Source organism: Lepus europaeus, chromosome 23, assembly GCF_033115175.1.
Source record: "Lepus europaeus isolate LE1 chromosome 23, mLepTim1.pri, whole genome shotgun sequence".
Lineage (NCBI taxonomy): Eukaryota > Metazoa > Chordata > Mammalia > Lagomorpha > Leporidae > Lepus > Lepus europaeus.
The window spans coordinates 7,809,862-7,823,406 of NC_084849.1; the positions used below are offsets into that span (position 1 = coordinate 7,809,862).

The 13,545-nt window shown below is 46.1% G+C and overlaps 1 protein-coding gene across 4 annotated transcripts in view; it reads left to right on the forward strand.

Annotated features, from left to right (window-relative positions):
- RAD9B (RAD9 checkpoint clamp component B) overlaps positions 1-13,545 on the forward strand; it is a 44,312-nt gene that overhangs the window by 8,506 nt on the left and 22,261 nt on the right. For 3 of the 4 annotated variants that reach the window (XM_062182529.1, XM_062182528.1, XM_062182530.1), the window contains 2 exons: positions 5,199-5,298; positions 13,438-13,545. The exon at positions 13,438-13,545 is cut by the window's right edge and continues 20 nt beyond it. In XM_062182529.1, coding sequence (XP_062038513.1) covers positions 5,199-5,298; positions 13,438-13,545 — 208 coding nt within the window. The remainder of the gene's footprint in view (positions 1-5,198; positions 5,299-13,437) is intronic. The other variant, XM_062182532.1, reaches the window with a different exon arrangement.

The window sequence follows — 13,545 nt, forward strand, 5'->3', positions numbered from 1 at the left end:
CCATAATGGTCAGGTCTCAGCCAGGCTCAAGTCAGGAGCCCAGGACTTAGACCATTATTCACTGCTTTCCCAGGCAATTACTATTGAGCTGGCTTGGAAGTGCAGCAGTGGGGACTTGATCTGGCCCTCCAGTTCAAGTTGCAGCACAACCCATTGAATCAAAACACTAGCTCCATAAATTTTTTCATAAATTTCAAAAATCTATTTATTTGAAAGACAGAACAACAGAGATTAGATAGTAGAAAGATAGATCTTCCATCCTAAATGCCCATAACAGTATGCCTGGGCTAGGCTAAAACCAAGAGCCTGGAGGTCAGTCTGGGTCTCCCACCTAGGCAGGGACCCAAGTCCTTGAGGTATCATTTGCTGCCTCCAAGGGAGTACATTGGCGGGAAGCTGGAATTAGAAGTGGATTGAAGACTCAAACCAGGTGTTCTGATATGGGATGCTGGCATCTTAACTGCTACACCAAAGGCCCATCCTGCCCATTGGATTCTAAACAACCCAGTGTTCAGTTTTTGAAGTATCTCTCAAGTGGCTTGATGAGTGTCCAATAAATATTTGTGATTGGTTAATTTTTTGTTTTTGTTAGTTGTATGTGTTAGGTTACAAGTGAGGAAAAAGAGAAAAAACCAGACTAACACAAACTGGCCAACAATAAAGAATACTGGCTCATGTAATGAAAAAATTCAGTATTGGGTCATATGCGTGTTTCAACCTAATCCTCCACTTCTTTTTTTTTTTTTTTTTTAAGATTTATTTGTTTATTTGAAAGTCAAGGGTCCGTGCTGTGGCATAGTAGGTAAAGCTGCTGCCTACAGTGCTGGCCTACCATATGGGCGCCAGTTTGAGTCCCAGCTGTTCCACTTCTGATTCAGCTCTCTGCTATGGCCTGGGAAAGCAGTAGAAGATGGCCCAAAGGCTTGGACCCCTGCACCCATGTGGGAGACCTGGAGGAAGCTCCTGGCTCCTGGCTTCGGATCGGCATAGCTCTGGCCATTGCAGCCATCTGGGGAGTGAACCAGTGGATGGAAGACCTCTCTCTCTATCTCTTTCTACCTCTGCCTCTCTGTAACTCTGCCTTTCACATGTCTTAAAAAAAAAAAAAAAAAAAAAAAAAAAAGCTGGCGCCATGGCTTAACAGGCTAATCCTCCGCCTTGCGGTGCCGGCACACCGGGTTCTAGTCCCGGTCGGGGTGCCGGATTCTATCCCGGTTGCCCCTCTTCCAGGCCAGCTCTCTGCTATGGCCCGGGAAGGCAGTGGAGGATGACCCAAGTCCTTGGGCCCTGCACCCGCATGGGAGACCAGGAGAAGCACCTGGCTCCTGGCTTTGGATCAGCGAGATGTGCTGGCCGCAGCGGCCATTGAGGGGTGAACCAACGGCAAAAAGGAAGGAAGACCTTTCTCTCTGTCTTTCTCTCTCTCACTATCCACTCTGCCTGTAAAAAAAAAAAAAAAAAAAAAAAAAAAAAAAAAAAAGTAAAAATTAGAGAGAGGGAGAGCCAGAGAGAGAGAGAGATCTTCCAGATATTGGTTCACCCCCAAGATGGCCACAACAGCCAGGGCTGGTGGCAGGCTGAAGTCAGGAGCTTCATCCATGTCTCCCATGTGGGTGCAGGGACCCAAGGACTTGGGCCATCTGCTGCTGCTTTTCCAGGCCATAGCAGAGAGTTGGATTGGAAGTGGAGCAGCCAGGACTTGAACCGGCACCCACATGGGATGACCGCATTGCAGGGTAAATGTGGATAAATTTGCAACCGCAGAACTGAGAGGCATTCTAAGATGAAGAAGTGTGATCGAAGGTAAAGGCTGAGAGTATTTTGCGTGCATACATTTGGAAAAAGGGGAAGAAAGCAATTAGCAAGGAAAGGAGCATCAGGGATGCTCAGCTTCTCCGTCCTCTACCAGTTCTCACTTTTTCAAATGTTTGTTATGTGGGTATAGATTTGTTATATGGGCATGTATAGGCTATTTCTAAAGATTGCCCCAGAAACTGGTAACTGTAGTTGCTTCTGGGGGTGCAGGGCATGACTCAGAACCGGAGGTGACTTCCTTTTTCCTGAATATTCTTTGATATCTTTTGCATTGTACACTATGTATATTTATAACTATCTCCTCAAAAAGCGACTTGCAAATATATTTTAAAATACATAAGAAATGTTAGCTTTTGATACTTCTGTCTCCCAAAACAGAAGCCACATTGATTCCTCTAAAATAGGTCAGATTGAGGTGGGCGTTTGGCCTAGTTAATACCTCATGTTCCATTGGAGTACCTGAGTTCAATACCTGCCCTGACTCCTGACTCCTGCTTCCCGCTAATGTGGACCCTGGGAGGCAGTGTTGATGGCTCAAGTAATTGGGTTTCTGTCACATTCCTGGCTTGTGGCTTTGGTCCCAGACTGTCCTGGCCTTTGTAGGTATCTGGGGAGTGAACTATCTGAGAGATCTGAGCACTGCAATCACACAATCTGACCTATTTTTCTTTTTTATTTAAGAGTGAAAAAGAGCATACACACTCTCCCATCACTCCTGTTGCCCCTCTTCCAGGCCAGCTCTCTGCTATGGCCCAGGAGGGCAGTGGAGGATGGCCCAAGTGCTTGGGCCCTGCACCCCATGGGAGACCAGGAGAAGCACCTGGCTCCTGGCTTCGGATCAGCACGATACGCCAGCCGCAGCGGCCATTGGAGGGTAAACCAACAGCAAAAAGGAAGACCTTTCTCTCTGTCTCTCTCTCTCACTATCTACTCTGTCAAAAAAAAAAAAAAAAAGATTTATTTATTTATTTGAAAATCAGAGTTACACACAGAAAGGAGAGACAGAGAGAGAGGGAGATCTATCTGCTAGTTCAATCCCCAAGTGGCCACAATGACAGGGCCTGTGCCAGGCCAAAGGCAGAGTCCAGGTGCTTTTTCCAGGTTTCCCACGTGGTTTTCCCTCGGTGGGAAAACAAGGTCCTTAGATGATCCTGCCACAGCTAAGCCCAGTGCCAGGTAAATCATGAGAAATAGCAAGTGTTTGTTATTTTAAGCCAGTAAGTTTTGCAGTGGTTGTTATTTAGAAAAAGCTAACTAATATGTAGGTACTACAATATCTTCAGATGGAGATAACAGGTTGAGTCTGCAGCACAGTAGGGTAAGTGTAGTTAAAAATGTTTTATGGTGCTGGTGTTGTGGTGCATTGGTTAGGCCACTGCTTATGAGGCTGGCATCCCAAATCAGAGCACCTGTTCAAGTTCTGCCTGCTTCACTTATAGGCTACTGTGGCCATGTGGGGAGTGAACCAGAGGATGGAAGATCTCTGCCTTTCAAATAAGTAAATCCTTAGATTAATACAATATTATGTATTATATATTGTATAAAGAAATGGAAGAGAAGAAATGATAGGCCCTAAACACAAAAACAAGTAAACAGAAAGGCTACTTGCCTGGTTTGATCCGTTTGTGCTGTGTATCTGATATGAAATATTGTACTGTACTGCATAAAAATGTACAAATACTACATATTAATCTATTTAAATAGTAGAGAAGGCCATTTAAATAAATAAAAAACAAAAATTCACCACCCCCCAAGAAAAACCCCAGAGCAAACTAATACAGCCTGGTACACAGTAGGTGCTCAGTAAATATTTATTAAGTTAATAAGTGTATTTTTTTTAAAAAGATGCATTTATTCTTTTGAAAGAGTTATACAGAGAGAATGAGAGGCAGAGAGAGAGAAAAAGAGAACTTCTATCTGCTGATTGACTTCCTAAATGGCTGCAACAGCCCGGGCTGGGTCAGGCAGAAGCCAGGAGCCAGGGGCTCCATCTGGGTCTCCTACATGGTTAGCAGGGGCCTCAGCGGACTATCTTCTGCTGTTTTCCAGGCACATTGCCAGGGTTCTGGATCTGAAGCGGAGCAGCCAGAATTTGAGCTGGCACTCCATGTGGAATGCCGGCTCAACCTGCTTTGACACAATGCCAGTCTTCATGATGCTGTTAATTCAGTTACAAACCACATAACTTGAGAAACGTTTCTAGTGAATCCTTTTTGCTTCTCACTGCAACGTTATTATGCAGGAGAAAGAGCTTGCCTACCTGGACTTCATTATGAGTTCTACATGCAAATTCAAATTCTAGTTTTACCTGTTAAAATAGTATAGCCTTGAAAAGTCAATTAGCCTCGGCCGGCACCATGGCTTAACAGGCTAATCCTCCGCCTTGTGGCGCCGGCACACTGGGTTCTAGTCCCGGTCGGGGCGCAGTATTCTATCCCAGTTGCCCCTCTTCCAGTCCAGCTCTCTGCTATGGCCCGGGAAGGCAGTGGAGGATGACCCAAGTCCTTGGGCCCTGCACCTGCATGGGAGACCAAGAGAAGCACCTGGCTCCTGGTTTCGGATCGGCGCGATGTGCTGGCCGCAGCAGCCATTGGAGGGTGAACTAATGGCAAAAAGGAAGGAAGACCTTTCTCTCTGTCTTTCTCTCTCTCACTATCCACTCTGTCAAAAAAAAAAAAAAAAGTCAATTAGCCTCAACGAATTGTAGTTTCCTCTTCTGATATTAAGTCCCTACCCCACAGGGATAAGGTGAGGTTAAGAGACAGTGATTGTGTAAAATGTGTGCTACAGTACCTCTTTTCAGGGTGAGCATCCTAATTCAAAACCTGAAATCCAAAACTCTTTGAACATCATGTGCTTAAATGTTTAAGATTTCAGATATCCAAGTTAGGCATGTCCAACTAGTAAAAGTCAATGCAAGATCACAGATATTACAAAACCCAGGAAACTCAGAAATCTGAAGCACCTCTGGAACCAAGCATTTTGGATAAGGGTTACTCAACCTGCATTGCTTCCTTTCTTATTGTTCCCCTGAGAAAATAACTCATAAACCAGATGTCGGGGTCTGATTGCCAAAAGTCCTACTCAGAAGGACCGGTCTTTGCTGAAAGAGGATCACGGTAGTGGGCCACCACTGTTTGACACACAGCTGAAACTATGTATTTCACAGGAGTTCAGGTACTCTGCTGTGTGATGGGGTCAGAGTGAGATGTTGCATGGTGTCCACTAGGGGGGGATAATCGCATTTCATCAAGGAACAGTGCAGCTCCCAGCTTAATGTGCCTTTAAGCTTATTGCTTTAATTTGGCTGTGAAACTTAAAGACTTTTAAAATCATTCATTTTACACTTTAAAAATATTGAGATTGCTTTCTTCTTTTTTAAGGTATTAAAAGAACACATAACGTGCATTTTCAAGAAAGTATGCCTGTGCAAGTTATTTTTGAAAATAATATGTGTAGTAATACACTAATGATTCAACCAAGGTAATGAGCCCTCTGTTATTTATTAATTTTTTTTGTTTTTCTAAATACAGTGTGACCACAGAGGAAATAATTAATTCTGTGGAGCTTTTCAGTTATAGGGCTTGTTTGTTTAAAGCTAAAACTTGACTTGGAGAATCACTGTACAGGATCAAGAGGAAGCTTTGAGAAAGATAATAACAGATAATAACCATCTAATGGTAGTATCATAATTTAGTGGTCCTTAAAGTTTCAGGAGCTGGTGCTATGGCATAGTGGGTTAAACTACCTTCTGCAAAGCTGGCATCCCATATGGGTTCCAGTTTGAGTCCTGGCTGCTCCACTTCTGATCCAGTCCCCTGCTAGTGCATCTGGGAAAGCAATGGTAGATGGCCCAAGTACTTGGGCCCCTGCACCCACATGGGAGGTCTGGAATAAGTTCTGGACTGAATAAGTTTCTGGCTGAAGCCAGAAACACAGCCCTCCATGTAGGTCTCCTTCATGGGTGGCAGGGGCCGAAGCACTTGAGCCATCAACACCTGCCTTCCAGGACACATTACTACAAAGCTGGATCAGAAGTGGAGTAGCTGGGACTTGAACCAGCGCCCATATGGGATGTCTGCACTGCAGGTAGAGGCTTAACCTTCTATGCCACAGCACTGGCCCCCCCCCCTTATTATTATTATTATTTTAATTTCAAAGTCAGTATGTGGTTTTTTTTTTTTTTTTTTTTTTTTTAATTTTTGACAGAGTAGACAGTGAGAGAGAGTGACAGAGAGAAAGGTCTTCCTTTGCCATTGGTTCACCCTCCAATGGCCGCTGCGGCTGGCGCGCTGTGGCCGGCGCACCGCGCTGATCCGAAGGCAGGAGCCAGGTGCTTCTCCTGGTCTCCCATGGGGTGCAGGACCCAAGCACTTGGGCCATCCTCCACTGCCTTCCTGGGCCACAGCAGAGAGCTGGCCTGGAAGAGGGGCAACTGGGACAGAATCTGGCGCCACGACCAGGACTAGAACCCAGTGTGCTGGCGCCGCTAGGCGGAGGATTAGCCTGTTGAGCCACGGCGCCAGCCAGTACATGGTTCTTGCAATACATCCAAAATGTATCAAAGAGTGCAGAGGTAAAAAATGGAAGTCTTGGGGCAGACGCTGTGGTGGAGGAGGTAAAGCCACCACCTGCAGTACCGGCATCCCATATTGGTGCCAGTTTGAGTCCTGGTTGCTCCACTTTCAGTCCAGCTCTCTGTGTGGCCTGGGAAAGCAGTGGAAGATGGCCCAAGTCCTTGGGCCTCTGCACCCGTGTGGGAGACCCAGAAGAAGCTCCTGGCTCCTGGCTTCAGATCCATGCAGCTCTGGCGGCTGTGGCCAACTGGGGAGCGAACCAGCGGCTGGAGGACTCTCCCTCTCTGCCTCTGTGTAACTCCTTCAAGTGAATGAATAAATCTTTTAAAAAAATAAAAGTCTCTCCTCTACCTGCCATTTATATCCCACCTGAAAGGGGGAGCTTTTATTAACAGTTGGGTACTTCTGTAACTCTCCCTCTCCCCATGGCTGTGACTGCCATTTTTCTCTCATTTATATCATGTATTAGTTATATATATGGCTTATTCAAAGAAAATGTCCTGTTATCTATATTGTTGGTTTTTGTTTATTTTTAACTTGTTGTGAGCATTTTTCTTCTTTTTAAAGGTTTATTTATTTAAAAGTCAGAATTACATAGAGAGAGAAGGAGAGGCAGAGAGAGAGAGAGAGAGAGAGAGAGAGAGGTCTTCCATCCACTGGTTCACTCCCCAATTGACCGCAGCAGCTGGAGCTGTGCCTATCCAAAGCCAGGAGCCAGGAGCTTCTTCTGGGTCTCCCATGTGAGTGCAGGGGCCCAAGGACTTGGGACACCCTGTGCTGCTTTCTCAGGAGCATTACAGGGAGCTGGATTGGAAGTGGAGCAGCCAGGACTCAAACTGATGCCCATATGGGATGCCAGCGCTGCAGGCTGGGGTTTTAACCCTCTGTGCCAAAGTACCGGCACCAAGGAGCATCTTTCTGTATCAGTTCATTTAAATCAATTTTATTCTTTTGAATGATTGCATATGTTTTTATTGTATGAACCAGAATTTATTCACCCTTTACCCTATTGGTGAAAATTTAGGTTATTTCCAACATTTTGCTATCATGAACAATGCTGCTGATAGTACATGAAACTATATATATATATATATATTTTTTTTTTTTTTTAATTTTTGACAGGCAGAGTGGACAGTGAGAGAGAGACAGAGAGAAAGGTCTTCCTTTTGCCGTTGGTTCACCCTCCAATGGCTGCCGCGGTAGTGCGCTGCGGCCGGCGCACCGCGCCGATCCGATGGCAGGAACCAGGTGCTTCTCCTGGTCTCCCATGGGGTGCAGGACCCAAGCACTTGGGCCATCCTCCACTGCACTCCCTGGCCACAGCAGAGAGCTGGCCTGGAAGAGGGGCAACCGGGACAGGATCGGTGCCCCGACCGGGACTAGAACCCGGTGTGCCGGCACCACAAGGCGGAGGATTAGCCTATTGAGCCACGGCGCCGGCCATGAAACAATATATTACCTATTACTGTACAACAAATTTCCCTAGAATTTAAAGCCTTAAAAATCAGACATTTATTAATAAGTGTGGCTTGGCTAGTTGCTTCTGGCTTAGTCTGTCATGAATTTGAAGTTAAGCCATCCCCAGGACTGCGGTCTCTGAAGGTTCAACTTGGGGGGATTCACTTCCGTTCCCACTGATGTGGTTGCTGGTAGACGTCAGTTCCTCACAGTGTGCATGTCTTTCTATCAGTGCCTGATAATGTGCTCCCAAGGTGGAAGCCATCGTCTTTTTTAAATTTTTTTTTATTTATTTGACAGGTAGAGTTATAGACAGAGAGAGAGAGACAGAGAGAAAGGTCTTAATTCTGTTGGTTCACTCCCCCATTGGTTGCCACAGCTGGCGCTGCGCCGATCCAAAGCCAGGAGCCAGGTGCCTCCTCCTGGTCTCCCATGTGGGTGCAGGGGCCCAAGCACCTGGGCCATCCTCCACTGCACTCCCTGGCCACAGCAGAGAGCTGGCCTGGAAGAGGAGCAACGGGACCAGAACCTGGCACCCATATGAGATGCTGGCACTGCAGGCAGAGGATTAACCTAGTGCGGCGCAGTGCCAGCCCCTGCCATTGTCTTTCTATACCCTAATATCAGGATTACCATCCAATCACTCCTGCAATTTGCTCTTCACTAGGGCTGAGTCTGTGAGTTCACATTCAATGGCAGGGGATTAGATAAGGGCATGCATATCAGGAGGTAGGGGTGGAAGTCGGACGTCTTAGGCAGAGTCCTAGAAATGAAATTACTGGGTCAAAAGCCTTACACAGATTTTAATCTGTGTAGATACTTATTACCAAATCACCATCTGAAAAACCGGGGCCAGGATATATTTCCACCAATAGTGAAGGACTACCCTTTTAGTAGAAGACAATCAATCTTTTAAAAGTATTACCAACCTAATAGTTTTTTTTTTTTACACTGCAAAAAGGTCATCTATTTACATGAGTGATTTAAAGACATTATGGTTTTCTTTACAAATAGATGTAGGAACAGGAATTGTCCACTTTTAAAAACTCTACATTTCAACCTTCCACTATTAGAATCCACTGAATTGCGGCGTATCAAAGGCTATTTTCTGTTTCTTCCCGTTTGATGCTCCAAATGAATTTCCATCATTTCTCCATCATCTATGGCCCTGGCTCTCCTGAAAAGTCTCTGGGCACAAATCATATGGGCAGGTTTTTGACCTGCAATTAAAATACCCGAGAACGAGCCCCTCCCCATGCCGTGTCCCCCGTCTGTGTGGTTTAGTCGTCACTGTCCGACAGTGTCTCATGCTGTGCTGAGAGCAGCGGGGCGGGCTCTCGCTCCCGGATCTTGTTCTGTTGGTGAGGAGCTGCCTGGTTCACAGCACAGGGGGCACATGCGATCGGTGTTGGTGGCGTGCTGCTGAGCACCCGCAGTGTCAGGGGGTTATAAGGGAACTGTGTTGAGCCTGTTGAAGAAGGCCTGTCTTCCCAGGCCCACCCTGGCGTCTGCCTGTGGTAGTCCCCCTCGGAATGCACAGAGGGATGGGAGATTTTGATTTCCTACTGTTTGACTTGCTAATCAGCTTTGGTTTGCAAACGCCTCCTGAATGAGGTGATGGGTCCCCTTCCTCTCTCCGTGTCTCACTACTGGTCACAACTGACGTGCTGGTGCCACCAGGCACTACTCCCACAGTCTGCGACAGGACCACTCCGTGCTCCTCTGCTTTGTCATCAAAGCTCCCCATGAGAGCCTTCCTGATAATGTCTTCTAGACCAAGATTACTGGCAGGATCAGCAAAAGAATGGCCTCGAGAGCTAACTGAGTCTGATGTGGTAACTGCTGGCCGATTAAAGATCTCAGTTCCTGGCTGAGCTGCTGCCATATCAGAGTCACCTCCACCAGAGGAGTTCAACTTACGAAAAATCTCCTGCTTCTTTGATTGAACCATGGGTGATGTGTTTTCAAGCTTGGTGAAGAATGAAGGCAAGTAGCTAATACTGCCTGGTGAGCGGGAATCACTCCTCCGCTCGGAAGGCTCAGCTCCCCGCTGAGACAAGAGCAGCATGCTTTCCTGCTTCTCCTGTACAACTGGAAACCTAATAGTTTTAAAGTGATATTCTTATTCTTTTTAAAAATACTTTAATTTTATGTGAAAGGTAGTGAGACAGACAGAAAGATTGTTCATCTGTTGGTTCACTCCCCAAATGCCCACAACAGCCAGGGTTCGACCAACCCAAAGCCAGAAGCCTAGCTAATCCTCCACCTTGCGGCGCCGGCACACCGGGTTCTAGTCCCGGTCGGGGCACCGATCCTGTCCCGGTTGCCCCTCTTCCAGGCCAGCTCTCTGCTGTGGCCCGGGAATGCAGTGGAGGATGGCCCAAGTGCTTGGGCCCTGCACCCCATGGGAGACCAGGATAAGCACCTGGCTCCTGCCATCGGAACAGCGTGGTGTGCCGGCCGCAGCGCGCTACCGCGGCGGCCATTAGAGGGTGAACCAACGGCAAAGGAAGACCTTTCTCTCTGTCTCTCTCTCTCACTGTCCACTCTGCCTGTCAAAAAAAAAAAAAAAAGCCAGAAGCCCAGAATTCAATCTGGTTCTCCCATGTGAGTGGCAGAGACTCCAGGACTTGAGCCATCATCTGCTGCTTCCCTGGGTGCACATTAGTAGAAAGCTGGATGGGGGTCTAGAACCAGGCACTCTACCAGTATGGGATGCAGTCATCCCAAATGGCAACTTAACTGCTGCACCGCAAGCCTACTCCTTTAATGTTTTGCATTGTTGCATTTCCTTTTTTTCTAGTGAATTTGAGTATGTTTTCATATATTAGCAATTTGAATTTATCTTCCTTTTTGAATTGCATATTCATGTTTTCATTTTTCTATCAAGTTATTTGGTAGCTTGTCTAACACCTACTTCTTCACACTGGAAACATTCCAAAATGAATTTGGTGCGTGTTCCTGACATTTTAACATCAAGAAACACTGCTAAACTAATGTGTAGCATCAGGTTACTACCAAGATTACATAAATCTAAGAAATTAAATTTTATCTAGCAGCACCTCAATTTCAAAAGGAGTATAAAACTTAGAATGCAGTTTTTAAAAGATTATTTTATTTATTTGAAAGGCAGAGCTACAGAGAGAGAGAGAAGAGAGACACAGAGAGATCTTCCATCTACTTTCATTACTCCCCAAATGGCCACAATGGCCAGGGCTGGGTCACACCAAAGCCAGGAGCCAGGAGCCACTTGTGGGTCTCCCACATGGGTGGCAGGGGGCCTGTGGGGCCATTCTCCGCTGCCTTCCCTTGCACATTAACAGGGAGCTGGATCAAAAGTGGAGCAGCCAGGACTCAAATCAGTGCCCATGTGGGATGCCTACATCACAGGTGGCATCTTTACCTGCCATGGCACAAAGCTGGCTCTATAATGCATTTTTTAAAAAGACAAAAGGGGGCCAGTGCCGCGGCTCAATAGGCTAATCCTCTGCCTTGCGGCGCCGGCACACCGGGTTCTAGTCCCGGTCGGGGCGCCGGAGTCTGTCCCGGTTACCCCTCTTCCAGGCCAGCTCTCTGCTGTGGCCCGGGAGTGCAGTGGAGGATGGCCCAAGTGCTTGGGTCCTGCACCCCATGGGAGACCAGGAGAAGCACCTGGCTCCTGGCTTCAGATCAGCGCGATGCACCGGCCATTGGAGGGTGAACCAACGGCAAAAGGAAGACCTTTCTCTCTGTCTCTCTCTATCCACTCTGCCTGTCAAAAAAAAAAAAAAAAAAAAAAAACCCAAACAAACAAAAAAACAAAAGGGGGTGAGCAAGATGTCTGTATCCCACATCGGAATCCCTGGGTTTGATTCCCAGCTTCAGTGTCTGAGTCCAGTTTCCTGAGAATGCAGACCTTGAGAGGCAGCGGTGATGGTTCAAGTAATTTTGTTCCTGCCATCTGTGTGGGATACCTTGTTGGAGCTCTGGGCTCCTGGCTTCAGCCTGGGCAGCTCTAACTGTTGTGGGGACCCGAGGAATGAACCAATGGATGGAAAATCTCTATGTATGTCTTTATGCCTTTCAAATAAATAAACCATAAATAATTTTTTTTTATTTACTTGAAAGGCAGAGTTACAGAGAGAAAGGGAGAGACAGAGAGATCTTCCATCCACTAGTTCACTCCCCAATTGGCCGCAACGGCCAGAGCTGTACCAATATGAAGCGAGGAACCAGGAGCTTCTTCCGAGTCTCCCACATAGGTGCAGGGGCCCTAGGACTTGGGCCATCTTCTACTGCTTTCACAGGCCACAGCAGAAAGCTGGATCGGGAGTGGAGCGGCCGGGTCTTGAACTGGCGCCCATATGGGATGCCAGCACTGCAGGCAGTGGCTTTACCTGCTACACCAGAGCACTGGCCCCAACCATAAATAATTTTTAAAAATAAAAAAGATAATCCATTAAAAAGTGGGCAAAGCATTTTAATAGGCGTTTCTTCAGAGAATAGCCAAAAAAGCACATGAAAAGATGCTCAACAATATTAGCCATTAGGAAGACATAAACCAAACAACTTTAAACATGTGAATTGTGTGTGTGTGTGTGTGTGTGTGTATATATAATATATGTGTGTTTAGATATAATCTATATTATATATAATCTATATCTATATCTATATCTATATCTATATCTATATCTATATCTATCTATCTATCTATAGAGAGAGAGACTCCTGGCTGTTGGTATACTCCCCAAATGCCTGCAATAACTGGGACTGGGCCTAGCTGAAGTCTCAAGATGAGAACTCAGGGCCGGCACCGTGGCTCACTTGGCTAATCCTCTGCCTTCGGCGCCGGAATCCCATATGGGCACCGGGTTCTAGTCCTGGTTGTTTCTCTTCCATTCCAGCTCTCTGCTGTGGCCCGGGAGGGCAGTGGAGGATGGCCCAAGTGCTTGGGTGCCTGTACCCGCTTGGGAGACCAGAAAGAAGCACCTGGCTCCTGGCTTCGGATCGGCATAGCTCCGGCCATAGCGGCCATTTGGGCGGTGAACCAACAGAAGGAAGACCTTTCTCTCTGTCTCTCCCTCTCACTGTCTGTAACTCTGTCAAAAAAAAAAAAAATTAAAAAAAAAAAAATGAGAACTCAATCCAGTTCTCCCACATGGGTGGCAGGAACCCAGTCACTTGAGTCATCACCACTGCCTGCCAGAGTCTGCATTATCAGGAAGCTAGAATCAGAATTTGATCCAGGCATCAAACCCAAGGACTCCAATGTGAACATGAGGGCATCTTGAATAATAGCCTAAATGCTTGCCACCATTTAAAAAAATGTATTGGGCACACAGAAATTAATAGTATTTGTTTCTAGTGTTTTGTACATATTACAGCTTTCACACATTTTTCTAGGGATATGTTTGGTCTTCAAATGAATTTACAATTTAATATAGCAATTTGTATATAAGAAAGATGATAGTCCTTTTGAATAAATTTTTCTAAACCTAAGCTAACTAACTTATTTATTTCCAGATTAAAATTTTGAGCCTCGGTTTATTAAAGAAATCTTTCTGTTTGTTTTTCAAGTGATGTTAATACCTGAAATTATATTTTGTAGATTGCTTGCTGAGGCAATTGTTCTTTTTACACCGAGTCAAGAGGAAGTTACTCTGGCAGTTACTCCGATGAATTTTTGCCTGAAGAGTCCTCATGAGGAATCAATGGG